The sequence below is a fragment of the Mesoplodon mirus genome (genome assembly GCF_964341445.2).
Source record: "Mesoplodon mirus genome assembly, chromosome: 9".
NCBI classification, from domain to species: Eukaryota; Metazoa; Chordata; class Mammalia; order Artiodactyla; family Ziphiidae; genus Mesoplodon; species Mesoplodon mirus.
Genome location: NC_138985.1, coordinates 97,661,885 through 97,684,008, shown reverse-complemented (window position 1 = coordinate 97,684,008; position 22,124 = coordinate 97,661,885). Strand labels below are relative to the sequence as shown.

Here is a 22,124-nt window from a genome sequence, read left to right as displayed (position 1 = left end):
TAGTTGTGGCGCATGGGCTCAGTAGTTGTGGCTCATGGGCTCTAGAGCGCAGACTAAGTAGCTGTGGCACACGGGCTTAGTTGCTCCGCGGCATGTGGGATCTTCCCGGACCAGGGCTTGAACCCGTGTCCCCTGCATTGGCAGGCGGATTCTTAACCACTGAGCCACCAGGGAAGTCCCTACCAGAGCAATTTTTAAAATTTTGTTGGAAAATTGCCTGTAATAAGTATTTAAAAATATGAAATGGCTTTCCTCTTTAAAGAATGAAACCAAGACTCAATCTGAAATATGCATTTTGCTATACCATCATCTTTATTACATCAGATAGAACCCTTGTAATCAATATAGTACATAAAAATAAGTGAGGCAAAGACATTTGGAGGAATTCCGTTTATTGTGGATGCATTTTCACAATATATACTTATTGCAGCGATCAATTATCAGTGAAAAATATCGTGTTTATAAAATTTTTAGGAATGGCAGATTCACAGAACATGCTAGTCACCTTGCAGTTTTACTTCTTAAAAAGATAACAGAGAGAATTGTAATCAAACAAGTAAACAAGGAATTTATTTTTCAAAAAATTAAATCCAAACTGAACAAAATTCTACCCTAAAACTTATTCCATCCAAATATTGGAATAAAAGTCAGGATCGATCGATATATTCTCTTCTTAAATTTAGACTTTCTAGAAAAAAATATATAATAGTGATCAGGAGAAGCTCTTATTCAAAAGTACAACAAAGAAATGTTATCTCGCCATAGGCCTTAATTCAAACTTTGATCCATTTCACTCGAATGCTGGGAGTCAATGCCAACTCAGGCACTGCATGTGAATTATAGTTCATCTTATCATAGACTCATGTCTACTCTGTCATGGATGGGTGACTTGTGCAATATTGCTGGCTTTACTTTCTTTGGCCCAGATGTGCTAAAAGCTAGAGGATTCAACAACTCTACTGATTTATGAGGAAAATGGACTTTGGAAGGCACTGGTCACTCCTCATGCCAGCCCTACCCTGGCTAGCTCTCTCAGGGGAACACTGTGGATTAGAAAAGAGTCATTTGGGAGGCTCCCTCATTGTGGTAGGAATTGAGACTAAGACAATTTTGGTAAGTCATGAGGTATACGTTTATAGAACTACACTATATGTATATCTCTATGCTAGAACATATTGCCAAGACACTGGAGTACTCTTTTATCATCTATTGTGAAGAATAGATGAACGCTTATAAGCTAAAATAAGATCTGATACCTGGATTGTGTGTGTACAAATGATGAGTTGATAGGCTCTTAGGGAAAAAGGTAAAATTAATAAAAATTACATATATTTTTTGAAAGTTCAACACATTATCAACTTATGGCAAGTGCCAATGACTAATAAAGGTAGAAAAGTTTAACTAAAAAGATGTTTCAGTATGTTAAAGATGGAAGTACTGTCCTGACTCCTAAATATTGGCTTTTGCTTACTTTTCTGCTTCCAGCGGTTAGCCAAAGTTGGACGTAGTACGCCTATTCATGGAATTCCAATCTGTACAACTTTGTCACTAAAATTCTCGTCTTTAAATTTTAGAGAAGGAAGAGACCTCAGACATCATCTAAGCCAACCGATTGTGAACTTGATTCTTAAGAATGAAGTTTGGAGCAAGCTTTGAGATTTAGTACAATTCACACTGGACTTCAAGACTGCTTTTAATTATAAACTAAATACTATGCTTTATAGAAAATGTCAATTCATTTTGACACTTCTAATCTCTTTCTTATAGGTTATTGGGCATTGGAAACATATCGATACCTATTCTGCCATGTTTCTATTGGCAAATATGAAATATTAATATAATATTGTGATTTTTAATTTTTAAAAAGCAGTGATATTGGCTAGTTACAGGGACATACTGCTAAATATAATAGCCTAGCACATAAAAAAGCTTTCTACCATTAGTGTGTTTGTATATGTGTATGCACATACATACATGATCACGTCATCTAAAATGTGGTTCACTATCACTACCAAAGAAATCCACAAAGCAACCAACCTAAAGAAATCAGTACCACTGTCAGCTAACATCAAAATCCAATTTAGATATTCATCAGCATGAAAAAAGTAATACCTTAACAGTACATCTTTTTTTTTTAAAGACAATCATTATTGTAGTATCTAAAATCTGAAATGGGTTTCTTTCACAAAGTGTTATAATTGCCTACTAAGATAATTTCTTCCATGCTTTATTCTAAAGTGCAGAAACAACATGATTTCTGTATTTAAAAAACAAAAAAACAAAAAACCCACTATGGTTCATTTTTCTGGATACTGCACACATTCCTCAGGCAATTTTCAACTTGAATCTCCTTCTGTTGACTTCTGATGTGGTTGATATCACTGTTCAGACACAGAGTTATGATGATCAGTAGAAAAGTCTCTATTTCACAGCATGGGTTTCTTTAGAAACAGGCTCCTGTGCAAAGGCAATACTTTTACCATGAACATCTCTAGACCGTGATTATTAAATATAGTGATAATATACATGGGTTTACTGGGATAATGAAAAACAAAACAAAAGGAAATGAACCCAATTTAGTAAATCAACATAAATATAAAACAGAGCAAATTAGCCCTCTTCAACTGAGCTGGTCCAGCATCTTGAGCGGCTACTTTGGGTTCTTTCTTGAACTGTCTCAAACCTGCTAAGAGAAGAGAGCTTTAAGTCGTCAGGCCATGGTGTTTCAGCCAGACATTTTGTGTCAGAATTAAAAAAAAAAAATGATAATATGGCAGGAATAAATGTCTATGAAAGGGAGGATTATTTTTGGCATTCTATTCAAATATGCTCCTCTTCTTTCAGTCTATCCTTTCTTCTGTTGTTTTTTTTTTTTTTTTTTTTGCTTTCCTCTTTCTTTCTTCTTTATATTCCCCTTTTCATATCTTGATCTTGAGCCTTGCTCATGGCATTCAGGGTCAAGGAGGTTTTCTTTAAACACTACTTACTACAAGGGCCAGGACTCTATAATGTGTGTTCCAGGACAGGCACGCATGACTGAATGGCTGTCTCAGCCACATCAAGGCGTGATGGTAAACTGGACTATGCTTATCTTTAGTTTTCTCCTATTTTTTCATTTCCTACCTCCTATTCTTATGCCCCTACCCTTGAAACTTATCTGACCAATGGTCTTATTGTACACCATTTCTTTCCCTCAGCTAGCTGCTAAAAATTCTTGCTGAGGTATTCACAAATGTTAAAGTGTTATGAATCTGCAATTTCCAATGTGTTGTATAGTTTCATTTCAAAGGGATTACTGCGTGATACTAGTGAATTTGACATTTTGGACCAAAGGAGCTACCTACTTTGCTACCTCACAAACTCAGCTCTGGGCCTGCTGGTTATGTTATTATTATTACTGTAGAAAGAGTTGTGTGGTATAGACCAAGGAGGAGGGGGCAGTATGTATGTGTATGAAGTCTCACCCTGTCACCGTCCCACCTTGTACCACACACATTATTGCATAATTCCAGGGAGTACCATTCATGTTGTATGTGAGTGGTGTTCTCTGAGACCTACCATTCCAGATCATATCTTTACTCTACTTCCTAGAACCCTGGTTCAGAGGAATGTTGTCCAGAGGGGATCCATTAAACCTGTGATGATGGCCTATGGAAAGCTGACAGCCCCTACTCAGAAAGGAGACTATATAAACATTTAGACTATCATTTCTGAAAGGTCATTTCGAGAAGGGTCATAATGGCTTAGGCCAACAAAAGTTCATTCTTTGTTTAAAAAAAAAACTAAAAAATGATTCCCCTCCATTCCACCAGAAGAAAATTGTATAAGGAACTTTAGAACCTTACATTTTCTGCTGAATATACAATCCTAAAAAAAAGCAGCATGTATAATGGTTAAGGATGCAGGCTCAGAACAGACTGCCTGAGTTTAATCCAGGCTTTGCTCCTTATTTGCTGTGTGACTTTGAGAAAGGTAATTAATCTCTCTGTGCCTCATTCTCCTTAGCTCTAAATGGGGGTAATAATAATGGTGATTGGAGAGTCAAATGAGATAATGTAGGTTGAGAAGGCATATGGTGGATGCTCATTACATGTTAGTGGTTTGTAATGGTGAAAATTATTACTGGTACTTTGAATATATTTAGCAGTTATTTAGAAAACTTAACTAATAGAGAAGATGTAACACACTCAGGAAGCTGCCCCAGACTTATCAGCACGTCGTAGAAAGTAGGAAAGAGGAAGCAATTCTCTCCCTTCGGTGAGTTGTAGAGATTCTTCAGTTGCCTTTGAGATGTTCTTCAGTCCTGAGTTTGCTTAAAAAGTGCTTCTGGGTATAGAGTTCTACATCAGCCCATGAGCAGTCTATTCTAATCTTACTTATTGTTGCTCTCTGATTCTTCTCTTTTCAATTTTCCCTCTACCAAGGGAGAAGACTGGAATTATTACTTGAATGGGGAATTAGGAGTTGAATTAGCTCCTTGTACAACAAGGGGTCCTATTTTTAGTTTGTGCATCATTTAGATATTGACCAGAGGCCACTTTGTGAAGGATGAGCAGAAGGCCAGAGAAAGACAAATCCAAGCATTCTTAGCCATTAGTTTTCATAGGGTGGCAAATTTTGCTAACTTTTGAATATTATTTCAATTTTTTTGCTGTATCAGCCTTGAGTCCTAGGCTGCTGGCAATGTAACCCCTTAGAATGGTTCCAGAAAGCAGCTTTGAAACTACTCAAGGAGATAGACATTCTTTCCTAGGCGATCTGCAAATTCTGATTTCCAAGCCTGGACTTTGTAAGGAAATGTAGACCATGGTTATACCACACAGCCTTCTGTTTTCAACAGCCCTACCACTATGGTGTTTCTAGAATGTCTTACTGGGAACCATCCCACGGATCTAGACTATTTACCTTGTATGACTGACAAACCTACCATGCTGAAGGCTCCGTGACATTGCCTTTCACTGTACCATATACAAGTCTTTAGAAACTGATGGTTACCCAGACAAGGCTCTGTGGATCAGCACTATTTCTTTTTTGACCCTGGGACAGGATACTGCAGGATACAGCAGGCAAAGAACCTGTGAAAAACAAATCTTCTGGAAGATTACCTTAGTGGGGGAAGTGACCTTGTCCACAGATTGCTTTTCCCAGAGGTTCCGCTTGCCAGATACGTCTCCTGGCCTCAAATCCTAACGAAGAGAAAGCAGAAAAAATTGACGGGTGGCTCTTTATATTTTCTGGCCAGGTTTAAATAAATCACCACATCTGTTGTTTGTTTGTGTAATACACTTTATCCTAGTCATCTGAAATGGGTTGAATCAAAAGGATCGTTAGCCGTTGTTTGTTTTTATACGGACCCTGACCTATGCTGTGACAGGAGAATGGGCTGAAACGATCCAGCATTTAGGTCCTGTCATTCACCAAGGACTTAACTGTTTATTGACCAGTAAAATGGGAATATAAGCATATTTAAAATGAGATAGCCAATTTTTAACTTTCTATGTCCTTAGAAGTGAATCGAGCATAGGTTAGTTTTAAATAATTTTGAGGGGTTTGGATAAGGACCTCACCCCTTGCCAATTAACTTTTCTTTGGTGCCTTGACCATGGCCCCCAGCCCTTATGACTTTAATGTGTACCAGCTGGACTTCAATGGCCAACACTGCATCTCTTTGCATGAGGACTTCCTCTGGCTGCAGATGCCCACTTTGTTCCCAGGAGGCAGGCTGGACATCCAGGGAGTGAACACCCCCAGGGGCAGTCTTCAGCCACTCACCCATGAGATTGGGTGCAAGAATATTTCTCAGAGTCGCTCACGCCTCAGGTAGGATAGCTCGGAAGCATGTGTTTTGTGGTGGCTTTCAGGCTTTCCCAGCAGGATTATGTTTAACAACCCACGTAGTGACTTGCTTAATAAACATTCTTTATTGGCTGACTTCTTTTCCTGCCTCATTCCTGTAGTGTTTTCTTCACGTCTCAAGTAAACTACTTGCACACGAACCACTATTTTAGGGTTTGCTTTTGGGCAGCCCAATCTAAGACATTTTTCTAATTGCACTGTCCTCAGATTAAAATCATTTTGTGTTTCCTGAGGAGCAAGGGGTAATTCAGAAGTGTATCAGGAGCACCTAGCCCCGTGAAATTAAGCATTTACTACAAAGTGTACCCATAAGAGAAAGTGACAGTGGATGACACATGTGAGAACATGTAAAGATCTTGGGAAGAAAACACTAAAATACGATCGATGACAGCTATATATCTTTGATTCTTTATTCACCACCTCATAATTAATTTGGTTTGGATAAGGATCCAAATTTCTGTTTCCATTTACTCTTCTTCCAGCGTTTGCTTATATGAGTACTTGGCAAAGATAGTTTGCAGAAAATAAATGTATTTTACTGAAATAGTAATGTTGATTTTGGCAAACCCTTTTCTCATTAGGAAGGCAAAGCGAATAGCAACTACATTTATCCATGGACACCAGTCTAAATGGACATGTATTTTTTTTAGTAGATACTATTGAGATTGCAACACTAGAAATGCACTGGTTAAAAACATTACCATGTGAAGCAGTGCAGATTTGCCTTAATCTTACTGAATTTCTGGATTTTCACTGTGACATGGATTCCTGATATTCTATTAGAGAGTTACACCTATTTAACTTGGAACCAGTAAGCAACAAATCAGATTGTTTTTGAAGAATTCCACCACATACGCCAATGTAAGGAGAAGCTGCCAAATTGTCTGGAAGACTGTTTTAAAAATTTGGAAACTATAATTAGGAACATGTTAATGGAAGCTCTGGAAAGTGGCTATTACTACTTTATTTATTTGATTCATATAAGAAAAATATTTTTCTTTCACATGAATACCCTTCTACTAAAGAAAATGAATTGTATTTTCCTTGAATCCTACCTATGAATCATTTGGGATCACTTAAAGAGTTAAAGAGGCCATTTTAAGAAAATATTAACAACTGAGTGGTAAATTGGCATTTTAAATCAAATGGGAATTATAAATGAAATTACCTGACCAGCCTACATTTTAGAGAAAGACCCACTCCAGAAGAAGAGGGAGAAATGAAGGCAGGGAAGCAGGTTTCCAGTCAACCAGAGATCAAAGAATGAAGAAGAAAATTCAGCTGAGAAAGACAATGTTGGGTTTTTTTAAAACAAAAAGAAAGACAAATTAGCATTTTAATTGCTGTATATAACATGTAGTTTAGACACAAAGAACGGACTAACCAGATACAACAGACATACTTGGAATTGAATTCCAGTTGCAAAGTTACACTGAAGTCCTATAAATTCTACCCACAAATAGCAATAGACATCCCAGTAAAGAATCAGGTGTAGATCAATGTCTAAATAAGTTACTAGTTTTCAGAGACCCAAATAATATTGATTTGACAAGCTTTTGAGCACTTTTAATTATATGAAAATTAATGCATAACTAGTAGCAGAGAGTGGTTTTTCTCTTCAGTGAATTTTAGAACTGGACACTAATCCCATGGATTACTCTTTTCCTGGTTCTTGAGGTTTCACTGGGTGAGCACTATTTTGGTAAAAGAATATCTCTCTGATTTTTCCTTAATGGCCACATGCCATACATCTGCAAACACAAACCCAGGCTTTCCCTTTCACCCATACACACCAAGGAATATAAACAAGGGGTTGAGGATAAATCACCTCTGGTCCCAAATTAGAAGGGAGCCTTTGGGAGCCTCCTATTTGCTGCTGTCTTTAGGTAAGACCATCCTGGGTCTTACCAGGATGGTCTTACCACTTTAGGTGACATCCTGGGTTAAGGGTCAGTCTGACCAGAATCCCAAGGGTGTCAAACTCACATGCCTGCCATGAAGGGCCAGGCTGGAAACACATGCCTGAAGAGGCTGGTGTAAGAAAATTTTAAAAAAGAAGGAATCAACAAGTTAAAGAATGCATGCCTCCACACCTTAAAAACATGTTCAAATTATAATTTAAAAGAAGGAATATAAAGCACAGTGGCCCTGACTACACAGATCTTAGCTGCAGGCCACCAGTGTGAGACCCCCCTGGACAAGACCTAGACAAAAATCTTTGCTTGACCTGTCTTTCTAAGCTGCCTTCCGGGACTTAACCTTTTGCCTGACAAGTTTTATGTATCTGCAGGATCCGTCCAGCCCTTTCCAGCAGTTTGGACATTTTCATTTCTTTTCTGCTGGATCCGTAGTGTCTGTGAGTTACTCTCCTGCCTTACTAAATTCCAAGTTATATCTTTCCCCAAAGAGACTGCCATACTGCTATTCATGACGTGGCACATTGCTGGGCCTACTACTCTTGGGATGTGCACAAAGCTCAAAGTTATATATTAAGTACGATCTACTCAAACTGCCCTTTTATTTACAACATCAATTATACATTGCTTTGTTTCAACCTGGCCTTTATTCAGGAAGCCACACTAATCTACCAAATCCAATGGGACATGGGGAAAAAAAGATCATTATGATGTATACTAATTGCCACATTCTTCTTGCCTTTTCTCCTCTATCCTCTAGCAGACGGTCTAGCAAATTACTTGCTAAATATTAGATAAAGCAGGCAATGATTTTGTAATTTCCCTGTAATGCGTTTTTGTCCTGCCATTTTTAGGAGGCCGTCAGTAACTCCAGAAAATGGGGCTTTCTGTGGAAACCTTGACTCATTTATACCTATTATAATACAGTTATAATAATAACTGTATTGAATCTTTTTAACCCGCCCATTAGGGTGACTTGGATGATAGACTTATCGGTTATAGTGTTGGTAGAAGAGTATGGGTCAAGTCCTGAACCAAATACATGAGTATAATCTGGGATAGAAATGAAACAGGTTGCAAATACATGTGAAAAAGTGACCATCTCCTTTAGCAATGTACCATACTCATCAAAGAAGAAAAACATATACCCTTTTCTCTTTATCTTTGCTGTCATGAGAAACCTTCAGTGTGTCCATGAACTTGCTGAACTTGTATTATATGCAGTGTTTGGGGGGAGAGGGTCTTTACATGTCATTAGGTTTTCAAAGGCATCCAGAATTCAAAAAGGTTAATAATCACTGATCTGGAACCATAAAACTTTATATAAACTGCCATTTAAAAAATAATTTCCACTCTTTATGTCACCTGGGGTGTTGGAGAAACTTGAGGCACTAAAGATCACATACTTTGTGGGTATGATCCCTCACCTCGACTGTCTCCTTTTATAGGGCCCCTTTCCTATATCTACTGGGAGAGGAAAAAGATTTTCTTTTCAATATATTAAGACTGTCCAATTGTAAATTGGGTTTACATTAGTTTTATACCTCTTGTGAGGCCCGTATGCAGAGAATCTCAAGCTGAATATTAATTGACTACAAGGAATTGTACCCAAGAAAAGTATGGAAATATTTCCATTCTTTTCTTCTTAAATTGGAAAAGTGATAAAACTTTAGTGAATTTGGAGACTAAATATAGAGCAAAGGGGGCTTCCCTGGTGGCACAGTGGTTGAGAGTCCGCCTGCCGATGCAGGGGACACGGGTTCGTGCCCCGGTCCGGGAAGATCCCACATGCCGCGGAGCAGCTGGGCCCGTGAGCCATGGCCACTGAGCCTGCGTGTCCGGAGCCTGTGCTCCGCAACGGGAGAGGCCACAACAGTGAGAGGCCCGCGTACCACAAAAAAAAAAAAAATATATATATATGTGTATATATATATATATATATATATAGAGAGAGAGAGAGAGAGAGAGCGCAAAGGGATGCAACTAAATGCTCAACAGTGCAGAGGCCTAGGATTTGGAAAGCTTTTCTTCTACCTCTGGAATGGGGCGGTTGTGACAGTTGAGCTTTTGCTGCCTTGGGCACCAACAAAGGTATAAAAGCCAACTTAACAGAGAAAGTTCGCCAGTATACAGTAGGGAGCTTAATAAGGTTTTTGATTATAACGATAAATGCAAGACAATGACCAAATACACTCAGTGAAAAGGTTAAAAGAATATTTTTATAGTAAGATAGCCACACTTAATAAGAAAATTTTAAATTTCCAAAAATAACATTCATAACCAGTTTTTATAGTTTCTACTTTTATGGTTGTTTTTTTTTAATGGCTTTCCTTTGGAGGTGTTGACAAGAAAATTACAGCAATTATTTCAACAACTACCCAGTAACTGTATTTTTGTGTTAAGTTACAGAAATTAGGCAAATTAGAAAACATGGGTTCAAATAGCCAACATACATATTCTTTTGGGAATAAGTCTAGGGGTGCCCTTGACAGAGAAATGGCCAAGATAATTTGACATTTTCATTTTTAAATTCCTATCTGTAATTTATAGAATAGAAGCTAAACATGCAGACCAGTTAAGAGTGTAAATCTGAACTGCCTCAACGTTCTGGGTGGAGAGGTGATGGTCCCATTTTACCTTCTGGGTAATTACAGTGCTCGTGACTGTTCTCTCTCAATCTGAAGCCCCCCTTGTTTGTTATTCAGCAGTCACGACCAAGAACAGGGGCCTTGTTTTTCCCAGGCAAACAGACCAACAGCCTGTTTTCTTCTGTTGCTGGAAGCTGAGCTATGAGAGAAATTCAGAAGAACCTGGAGCTACTTACAGAAGGTTTGGGAGCAGGTGACTTGTTTCCATCTGGGGTTTTGGTTAGCCATTCATTGATGCGGCTGGAGACCCCCACCTTTAAGCCAGCTGTTTCCTACAAAAGGCCAAGCATCTAATATTAAAGAAAAAAAAAAAAAACCTACCTGGAAAGAAAATTTCAAAGCAACCTCAAAATATTATCCAATATTATTTCACATAACACTGATCAATTATTCATCATTATATTGAATATTTTGACAAAAATAAACCTTAAACCTGATATTTAAAGAGTACATTATCTGGTGTTCTTCCCCCTGCACCTCTCCTACCCCCAACCCCAAGGTCAGTGATTAACTCCGGGTACCGTATTTAGAGGCCTGTGGCCAGAACACAGTGCGTAGTCTATTAGCCTCAGGAACACATTCTTCCTGAGCTTGCTTTTTGGTCATTGCAAAAGAAAGTAAGAATTATACCTTTTTCACTGCTTTTGTAATTAACTATGTGATTCCTAAAAAAAAAAAAAGAAAAACAACAAAAAAAGAAAAACCCAACCTCCAAAATTAAAAGACGGCAATCCTCTGCTCACCTTATTTGGCGTGCCTGATGCAGTGGGTGATGAGAATACATTGCCTTTCTCCCACATGCTCTTGATGTTGCGGACACCTTCGGCAGGGACAGGAAGGTCCGAGGCTGCTGGCTTCGTAGGTTTTGCAGTTTTTGTTCCCTGAAGTATGTGAATTATTTTTAGGATTGGTGCTGGTAAGTTTGCGCTCGTAAAACTGTAGTAACCTTGTCTTCTTCAACACTATCACTTAACAAATTCACTGTGTAAATGCCTTCACCAAAAATAAGTCATAATTTCTCCTGTGAAAGTACATTCTGATGACATCTCTGCCTCCAAAAAAACCATTATATCTACTTCAGAGGATCTTTCGAAAGTGAAATATGCTTTTCATTGGGACTCCGTTTCTTGTTAAGGTGATATGCTACTTCATTGCTACAACAGACACTTCTTGAGTGCCTGCTGTGTGCAGGGCACTGTGCTAGGCTCTGGGGACGTGGTGGTACGCAAGACAGGCCACTCTGTAAGCTGCAGTGGACTGACATTAATAGGAGAGACAGTAACTAGTTATACACTATTATTTCACATTGCAGTAAGTGCTATGAAAGATGAGTATGGTGCCGTAAGCATGCCAAGAGAGCACACGATAGGACAATGGTACTTAGTTTAGGGGGGTAAAGAAGGCTACTCTGAGGATGTGGCATGCAGACCCAGATCTGATGGAAGACTTGAAAGAGGCTGGTGAAGGAAGGAGAAAACACGGTTCCACACAGAGCTAACAGTACATGCCAAGGACCAGAGACGGGGGTGTGCTAAAGGGCTGAAAGACTGAGAGACCACCGCATGGAGACTGGAAGGAGGAATGAATGGGTGTAAAAAGAAAGGTGTGCATTCAAGATACTTTTCCAGCAGTAGCGATGGGCGTACCCCAAATCATGCAGTTTCTCTCCTGGTCCTGCTTTGGGGCCTGTGGCATGTGTCATCAAGGTGGGCAGCCGGGGTGAGTGGCACCATTGCTGGACTATGTGCAGCCTGAAGCCACCGTTTTGGCTTCATTAACCCTGTTAGAGCTGTGATCAATTCAACCACAGAAAATAACTATCTGCAATTTGTCTTATAATTTAGTGGCCATTTAATCTTCTGAAAATCTCCTCTTGAATGTTAAGACTTGATTATTCACTTGATAAATCATCCAGACCTCTCTCTTTCTTATTCCCTCTTATCATTTGTTATGAACTATTTTATAGGTATCTCCACTCTGCAGTACAAAAGAGAGGAGAAATCAAATCAAACTGATCCAATTACTTCATAGCAGGCAACTAACACCACTGACTAAAGTCTACACAAAGGAGAAAAAAACCAGGATCACATCTTGATCAATGGCACCCTACCCTCTTAGTGCTTTGGTACTTGGAAATATAGTACATTATTTCTGAATAGAGTAACACCCCTAGGTCAACTGGGTGGAAAAAATGTTGGATTAGACAGAAGCATAAAACTATGTGATCCTTCATATATAAAACAATCAATTTGAAATTCATTAAATTCCAGCTGGCTATCATCTTTATATTAATTTATACTACCAATTTATTTGATAATAAAAGTTTTTATAGATAAAAGAGGACTAATCATGGTTGTGTAAGGGACCTGTTTAAACTATATATGGGAACACCTTTTATAAGGAATTAAGAATATTGAAGAGGGCCTCCCTGGTGGCGCAGTGGTTGAGAGTCCGCCTGCCGATGCAGGGGATACGGGTTCGTGCCCCGGTCTGGGAGGATCCCATATGCCGCGGAGCGGCTGGGCCCGTGAGCCATGGCCGCTGAGCCTGTGCGTCCGGAGCCTGTGCTCCGCAACGGGAGAGGCCACAACAGTGAGAGGCCCGCGTACAGAAAAAAAAAAAAAAAAAAAAAGAATATTGAAGATATACTTGTGAACACATAAATAATATATTTAAATAACAATAAACTCATTCATTAAAAAAAGTAACACCCTCACTAAAGAATACAGGCGGAAAGTAGTAAACAATAATTTATTTAAAACTCTTCTATAATGTGTCTTTATTATTGTTTTCTCTCTAACTAGTTATAAAACATCATTAACATTCTAACACTACTGGACTTGATTATTGTCCTAAGTGTTTCTATGATTATTTATATAATCAGAGTTGATTTCTGTTTGACCATAACTCTGAGGACATCTCTCACCTCAATTGCACTGGTGTATTGCTCCAGTCTGCTGTCAATCTTGGAGACTACTGCTGCTTGATGAGTTGATTTAACACCACTGCTAAGTAAATAAACACACACATACATACATGAAAATGAGAGAATTTTTTCGTACATGTAATGGCTGATGATTCTCAATTCAACAATCAACCATATTACCTTTTCTGCACAGACTTATTCAAAAATTCTGCTCGCTCTTCTATCTAGGAATTGGAAAAAAATAAAACCAGTTAATATTTTTAGTTTATAAACAGTGTTTCTCAGCCCATACTACTATATTCCCTGAACCTGGGGAATAAAAGTACCAAAGAGTGTCCAAGAGTATGAGGGTGCTGTGCACAGCACCTTTGCTAGAGAGGAAAACTACGTACAAGGTATTTGATAATGAGGTTTGGGAGACGAAGGTAGGACTGGCAGAAGATAGAGAAATATGAAGTTCTGGAGACAAAGACTAGACAAAGTGGAATTAAAATGCCTCTGAAATAATATAAATCAAGGGCAAAATAATTACATTTCGAGACTAAAACAATTTTTTTTTGCTTTCTGATGTACTTAAAATTTTTTTCCATTATTTTTTATTGAGGTATAAATGACATATTACATTACATTAGTTTTAGGTATACAACATAACGATTTGATATTTATATATATAAGAAAGATAACCAGGAACTATGAACTATTCACTTACTGCTTAGCCTGATTTTCTAATTTGATAGCTGTCAAACTTATTGCTGAACTTAATTTGCCCTGAATATAGGAGATGGGGGTGGGGATGAGTGAAACTGGGGCACAGCTCATCAGGAATGGCTAAGGCCTCTCATGAAGGCCCTATTAGTCCAAGTGGAAAATAAGGAAATAAGCCCAGAGAAACCGCTATGGATATACACCGATGGGCAGTTTAGTCATTTTTAATAAGTTATTTTTTTAAAAGCCAGAAATTTTGCTACAACTAAAGTTGCTAAATCAAACATTATATTTTACTGAAACTCCATCACTCAAATCCAGATGTTCTTTATAAGTCAGCAAATATCTGTGGACTCCTCATGATACCCACTCCAGGCTAGAAATATCCTCTGCCACGCATCACCTATCATTAGCAAATAGCAAAAGCTTCTTTGCATATGACTGCATGTGCAAAGCACACAGGTCCATTTTCTGCCCTGTTCAGGGCAGCCAAGGAATCTACTAGGCTACAGTTACCCTAGGCTGGTGTGGTTGACTGTCCCCTACAATCTTTAAGATGTCATGGCTTTTTCTGGACTGTTGGCCTGGGACTCATGGACTATTAATAAATACCCTTAAGCTTTTTGGAAAACATGCTTCACTCCTAATATCAGTCAAATAATACTTTTAAAGATATTAGTTAGGGCACTTCATCCTTTCCAATGATCTCTTACAAAGATAAAATCAAACTCATTAAACATAAAACTTTATGCAAAAGAATGCTATAGGTATCCCTGAGTTTATGAGATGTAAAGGGTCTTAAATCTTATTTTTCTGATTTTAACATAAACTTAGAAGTGCATTTCTGCAGAAAAAGTTCCCAGTTGAGTGAGGTAAAACACATTAGAACCACGCGATGCACTGGCACTTGTAATATTATTCACCCATCTATCCATCCTGATTTAACCCGGCCAACCTGTCCGTCAACCAACCAACCAACCAATAAATTATATGTGAGTACCTATTACATAAAGTTGAACACCCAACGATGTATAAGACAGGGTTCCAATTCTTTAAGGAGTCAGTAGGGGAGACTAGTAGAACACATAAATGAAAAATTTTAAATTCAGTGGTAGGTACCATATTAAAGATAAGAAAATGGGGGAGTTCGAGAAGGCTTTTCAGATGTTCTGGTGTTTGAGCTGAGATTTGTAGTTTATAGTTTACACAGCTTTATAAACGAGTTCATGAAAGTGAGGGTGGGAGTGCATGAGTTAAAGGGGAGAGGACATTTCTAGCAGAGCAAACACATATACAAAGATTTGGGGAACCAAGAGGCGTGTAGAGTGGTGGGACTGAAGAATGGAGAACCGTTCAGCGTGGGGGAAGGCCAGTGGAGAGGGGAGGTAGAGATGAGACTTGTGCTTTGTAGGACCTCTAGCATCGTTCTGACTCGGGGATCATCTTCTTAACCTCGACCATCACAGTTACTCACATTACAGAGGCTCTCAGACTCTACCGTCTTCTTTTGTATCTACAATATTCAATACAGCTTGACTTCGTTATCACATTTTATCAGGATTTACCATCCACTACTGATGTACTCTTGTTAGAAAATTCCTGCCCTTAGTGACTCTGGGTAATGTAACAATTTGTACTAAATTTGTCAATTAAATCTCCTGCGTAAGGAGTTTAAAGGGGGAAATTGGTTCTTCTGAAGACCAAGAGGTGGCAGTGTTGTCCCAGTAAAACTCAGGGGAAAACCCCACACATTTCAGCAAACTGGCACTCTCCTCACCCCACACTCCTTCCACCACCAGTATATGAAAACAGTAATAATGAAAACAAAATTCTAAATTTAATTTACTTAAAACTTATTCTTTTCATGTCTTATGTAAGAAAAATCATTTACTGCTAGCATCATTTAACTATGAGAAACCAGGTTCTGAGCTTCTCAGACAAGTCATGAGAAATTAACAAAATACACCAGTTGATAATATCTTGAGGTCAAATATCAAATGTTTCTCCTCCCACTGGCATTTGACAATGTTAGCTTGTGACCATTTATAAAAGTTGCAGGGCCAAGAGTATCAATAGTTGCAGGAATTCAATTGTAGGACATGAAATTACGTTCTAAAACAAGAGCCACAGCAGGTTCTTCAACACACATACTATGGAGAAAAGCACTAGACTGTCTGTTCTTGAAAGCATGTCTCTGTTACGGAGAAATTAAAAATGTGTTTTTTCTTTTTTACATATCAACTTTGGTTGCTCACACGTGCCCCTCTACCAGAGTGAGTAGACAAATGGCTTTCTGGGAACCCAGGAGTCTGGTTGATGGAAACACTAGAGAAGTTAAGTTGGAAACTAGGTAGAGAGATGTTTGGAGGAGGATGGGTTGCAGTTTCTTCGGGAAAAAAAGGGTACAAATTCGAAGTCTAGATGACTACTACTTTCCTCATGTTCCCAAGACAGTTCAAGGAAAGCTTAGCTTGAGTGGCATTTGAAGGAAGGTTGAAAGAGAGAGAACATGGTTTTCTTTAATTATTGATGAGCCAGGAATAAAAGGACCCAGACTGAGGAGGGACCTGGTGCCTGCACAGAGATGGTCTGAACCGAGCAGGGTTTGCCTTTCTGCTCTTTCTCCTACAGTAGGGGTACGCAAACCATGGCCCATTTGCCCATGTCCTCCACCCACCCAAAAGCTAAGAACATTTTACGTTGTGAAATGGTTGGAAAAAAAAATCAAAAGAATATTTTGTGACATAGGAAGATTTTATGAAATTCAAATTTCAGATCCATAAATGAGGCTCACCTACTCAACAAAGCCTCTCTCTCCTCCTCGCGCCCCACTTAGAGACCTCACTGAGCTGGTAGTCTGCACTTCATTACCTTTGTAATTCTTGAATTCTCCTGAGGCAGTCAATTATATTAGTGCCCTAGGGGCGGTGACCTCGCTTTGTGCTTCTCGCCTTCATAGCACATAGCGCACATTAGATTTGTTATAAATATCAAACATTAAATAAGAAAATCCCCCTGTGGTTTAGTTTGGATTCCCCCTGAAGCCGCTCTTAAGACGAGGGTTCAAGTATAAGGAGTTTATCTGGGAGGAGTTAGAACTATGGTGGACTGGGACCCAGACCATGCTAAAGACTAAGTGAAGTTATCTAGGGATAAAACATACTGTTTTTCATGTGAAACAGGTAACAACTGTAAAACGTAAGTAACTGGCTTTTGATCATTTTAGTGTGGACATTAGACCTCACACACAATGACAGATACACACATGCACACATTAAGCAGCTGGAGCCTGGCTATGATTCTATACTGGCTTTACCTGTAGTCAGTGCTTTGTAACCTACCTAGGTTGATGGAAAATGAGGATAAACTAAAAACTGCTCAAAGTTCCAATCCCTGAAGATTCATTCATTCATGCATTCATTCAATAACTACTTGTTGAGTATTTTCACTGTGTCAGGTACTCAGAACATGCTAACTGTATAAGCAAAAACGTGTATTTGAGTCTGCGCTCTTGTTCCTCCACGGCAACCATCCCATTATCTCCCTGAGTCGGCTCCTTCCTGCTCATTCTCTTTTCTTTCAGCAGCACTTCCAAGTCACTAGGAATTACACTCTATGAAGGCAGCAGTCGGACCAAACTCATCCTGGCAGAGGAGCCTATCTGAGTCACATTTCATCTCCTCCCATGATAACGGCTTTAAAATTTGACATGTACCATTTCCAGCTGTGCTGCTCTTAATAATGACAAAGGAAAAAAAATGAACATTAGCATGAAAAGCAGCTTAAACCTTTAAAATATATTTGCCCACTTTATAAAGTTTAAATGTTTCCATTTTTATTTGCTCAAAGTAATAAGGCATGTGGAGGGCGTGGGTCAGTGAGATCCAGAGATAATCACCAAAGGTCTTTTTAATGTATACCAAAGATCTAATAAACAACAGACAAAAATGTCTCCACTTTCTCTCCTTTCCATATCTTGAAAACAAAAAGAAGCTGTGAAATTGCTGAAAGAAGGAGCACAAAGATAAATGAAGCAAAACTTCAAATAATCAATAACTAAATCAGGGGCTAAGATCGCATTTCTATTATATTTTAATAGACATATGATAAGAAGGTTTTCTGGGGAAACAATACCTTGAGAGATGAGCCTTTAGGCGTGAAGCACTTGAAGGGCTTCTTGCCGTCTGACAAGCTGTCCTCTGGCACCTTCTGGCGTTTCTCAGCAGCTTCTGCCCGTCGCCTTTCGATCTCTTCCTTTAGCCTCCTCTTCTCTTCCTAAGGGAGAAAGAACAAATAACAAGGACATCAATATCAGCTTCAAGCCGAAAGGAAAGTGTGCTGTAGGGGAAAGCATAGTCCCAGAGGAAAAAGACCCAGGTTCTAGAAAGGGTACTATCCCTTCCTCAAGGGTGGCCTCAGAGGTTAAGCCTGAGCTTGGGAGTCTAACTGTCCACAAGCACTCTGGGCTGCCCCCTTCTCAACTGTGCGACCTTGGCCGTGTTACTTACCTGCTCTGTGCCTAGGTTTCCTCATCTGTAAAATGGGGATAATAATAATATCCACTGACTAGGGCTTTAACAAGGATCAAATGAGAAAGCCCACGTAAAATGCTTAGACGAGGGCTCGGCATGACGATCATCACTGTCATCATCATCCTGTCAAGTCATCTAAGACTGACCTTCCATGCTGTGCATGGAAAATAAGTATCCCTTCTGCCTGCTTCCTAGGAGAGTTGTGAAGACAAATGAGATGATTTACGTGCAAAGTTATACAAGTGTATGTTACTATATTTACTAAATTGTACAAGAGACGATTTCACGGTTGTCCCCACCGCAGCTGAGTAGATTATTTTAGATGGTTTGACAAACCTGAAATGGTGTAGATACTGCACCCTAGTGGTGAAATCACAGATGTTTACAGTCTGTCTCATGAATCCCTCCGTGCCTTCACTCCTGGCCTAAAATCCTCTCCCCGTCTTCTCATCAAGCTGCATAACCTCTATGAACAATTTTCTGAGAGATTTATGTAGTCTTTGTAGTTTTCAAACTGGATGTTCTCAAGCAGGGACCGGATGGTCATCTCTCAGAGGATGTTGCAGAAAGATCCTGTGTGTTATGGACTGAATATTTGTGTCCCCCCAAAATCCATCTGTTGAAATCCTAACCCCACAAAGTGATGGTATTAGGAGGCGGGGCTTTGGGGAAGTGATTAGGTCATGAGTGTGAACCTTTATGAATGGATAGTGCCCTTGCGAAAGAGGGCCCAGGGAGCTCTCTTACCACTTCTGCTCTGTGAGGACACAGTGAGAAGACTACCATCTGTGAACTGGGAAGTGAGGTCTCACTAGACAGAGAATTTGCTGGACTTTGATCTTGGACTTTCTAGCCTCACAACTATGAGAAATAAATTTCTATTGCTTATCAGCCACCCAGTCTATGGCAGTTTGTTACAGCAGCCAGAACTAAGACACTGTGCTTGGTAGGAGGTTAGACCAAATCACCTCCTAGGTCCAATCCACTTCTCAGAGTTCACGTTTCCCTTCTGCTTTCATTGATATTCTGCTTCTCTAGATAACAATAATAACAATAATGATAACTATGACTTCCTGAGTGCCTATTATGTACAAGGCACCCTGAATACAATGATTTAATCATCGCCACAATCCTGAAAGTAGATGTTTCACAGTTAAGGAAAAGAGGTCTCAGAGTAGTCCAGTGACTCTCCCAAGGTCCCAGCTTGCCAGTGGCAGAGTGTCTGATTCTAAAGCTCTATCATCCCATTACTTCCTAACCAAAGATCATTGGCTCATTAAGAGCTGGAGTTGAAAGAGACCTTGAAATAATTTATCTAGACTTTCCACAGTTCAGGGAATGTTTGTGTAGGATCCATGTTGGAAAGTCATCTAAAGTCTTTTTACATATTTTTTAATGATGGGAGATCACTATCTCCAAAGATTTGTGGGAAAAGCTCTAGGCTGAGTTGGAGAAGCTGGGTCTCAGTACCAATTCTATCACTTATTAGTCAAGTAACTTCACACAGGTTACTCAAACTATTTGATTTCCACTTCTTTGTCTATAAAATGAGAATAATGTACCTCAGGATGAAAGGAAAAAATGCACCTTGTAAACTGTAGCAACGCTTACGGTAGTTGGTTAAGCGCTTGTTCAGTTTTCAAAATTTGCCTTCTTGTAACTTTATCTGTTGTTTTCAGTTCTGTTTAAAAAGACAGAACAAATTCATCTCTTCATAATTATGGGGTGGCTGCTACATGCCTGGCGCTGGGCTGGGTCCTGGGTATACAGTGACGAACAATACTGTCACTGCCTGTGAAAATCTAGTTACTGACTCTTCCACTTAAAACACCCCAAAAACTATTTTTGAGAATCTTCTCTATAAAACCTCTTCAAATATCAAAAAACAACTCTCATGATCATGTGACTCGGTTCTTGTAACCGATCTGCAGACTTTTTCATCCTTCTCTGCTAACTGCTCTTTACTGAGGGACATTACAGGGTCATGGATTAAGACAAGTGGGACCTGGGGAAAATGACAAAAACCTCTCTGTGCCTCAGTTTCCTGATCTGTAAAATGGGGATGAGAAGACGCCCCATATCAGAGAGTTCTTAGAATTGCATAAACTAATGTGGATAAAAGTTTTAGGACCATGCCTAGCACACAGCAAGCTGATTAATCTTCAAATGTATTTGTAAGAATTCATGTTCAAAAGAGCTGCCGCAGTTCACCTGGGAAGAAACTATTTCCGGGGCTAGAAGGGTCCCCCGAGACGCGTCCTCAGGGGCTCGGGTAACGTAAGGCGCCTGACGGGCCGCGCTGCACCCGCCTTACCTCCTCTCTGACTCTCCGCTCGGCCTCCTCCTGCTTCCTCCTCTGCCCCTCCTCCTCCAGGACCTTCCTTCGCTCCTCCCTCTTCTTCTTCAGCTCCTCCAGCTCCAAGGCCGCCTCCTGCTGCTTCTGCTTGAGCTTCTCGAACTCCTCGCTTTCAGTTTCCCCGCGGCGGCGGCGCAGCTCCTCCAGCCGCTTGCCGGCTTCCACTTGGGAAGCACCTTCAGCCTCCTTGGCCTCGCTGGCCCTCCCTCCAGGGCGGCTGCAAAGGAGTTGGACACACGTCTGCCTTGCAGCCCCCCTCCTCCCGCCTTAGGGAGGGGATGTCGGTCTGCAGGCTTTGCATCCCACACCGAAATCTCCACTGCCCTCACTGGACAGTGGATCCTCACACCTGTCCAAGGGGTAAGTTGGGGTCCACCTGGAATCTCCAGGTCTGAATCTGAGTCCCTGCCCTGCCACTTACCCTGGGTTTCCTTGACTGTACAATGGGGGCAAATAGGCACTGTTGGTGGGATTGTAAATGGATGCAGCCACTGTGGAGGCTCCTCAAAAAATTAAAAGTAGAACTGCCATATGACCCAGCAATTCCACTTCTGGGTATTTATTCAAAGAAAATAAAAACAGTGACTCAAATAGATACATGCACCCCCATGGTCGTGCAGCATAATTTACAGCAGCCAAGGTATGGAAACAACCCAAGTGTCCATTGATGGATGAATGTATAAAGAAAACGTGGTAAAAATACATACACTGGAATATCATTCAGCCACAAAAAGAAGAAATCTTGTTTAAATACTCATTAACAAGTAGTGAGGGCATTCTTAACTATATCTGAACATAGGTAGCCCATTTCTGACACTTTTGTAACAGATGAATTACTACGGTCTAGTATCATTTATTCCATGTAGAGAATGGCACAGTGTTTCTAGCTATGAAGCAAGAAGAATAAAACAGAAAATGAGTTCAAGATTACACAATATTAATCTTATGTGTATGTCTCATGCTTTTAAAATAATGAGGTACATCTCGTGCTTTAAAAATAATGAGGTAGCTCTGAATAAACTATGTCCTTTAGGACTATGCTTTTCAAGCTGCAGGTTGGAAAATCTATTTAGTGGACTGTAATTAGCATTTAAAAAATGAACTAGAAAACATCAGAGGGCATTGCATGGAACAAGAGAGAAGACCATTTCTTTTTTTTTTTTGCGGCACGCGGGCCTCTCACTG

General features: G+C 39.7%; 1 protein-coding gene across 11 annotated transcripts in view; it reads right to left on the bottom strand.

The window, feature by feature from the left end:
* Positions 1-375: 375 nt before the first annotated feature.
* CALD1 (caldesmon 1) overlaps positions 376-22,124 on the bottom strand; it is a 182,432-nt gene continuing 160,683 nt past the window's right edge. For 5 of the 11 annotated variants that reach the window (XM_082632949.1, XM_082632955.1, XM_082632950.1 and 2 more), the window contains 8 exons: positions 20,898-21,156; positions 18,186-18,326; positions 13,527-13,570; positions 13,347-13,428; positions 11,164-11,301; positions 10,597-10,692; positions 5,052-5,186; positions 2,831-2,941 (listed from right to left, as the gene is read on the bottom strand). In XM_082632949.1, coding sequence (XP_082489075.1) covers positions 2,846-2,941; positions 5,052-5,186; positions 10,597-10,692; positions 11,164-11,301; positions 13,347-13,428; positions 13,527-13,570; positions 18,186-18,326; positions 20,898-21,156 — 991 coding nt within the window. In that variant the 3' untranslated portion in view covers positions 2,831-2,845. Of the gene's footprint in view, positions 2,687-2,830; positions 2,942-5,051; positions 5,187-10,596; positions 10,693-11,163; positions 11,302-13,346; positions 13,429-13,526; positions 13,571-18,185; positions 18,327-20,897; positions 21,157-22,124 lie in introns of those variants that run through there. The other 6 variants (XM_082632951.1, XM_082632956.1, XM_082632948.1 and 3 more) reach the window with 4 other exon arrangements.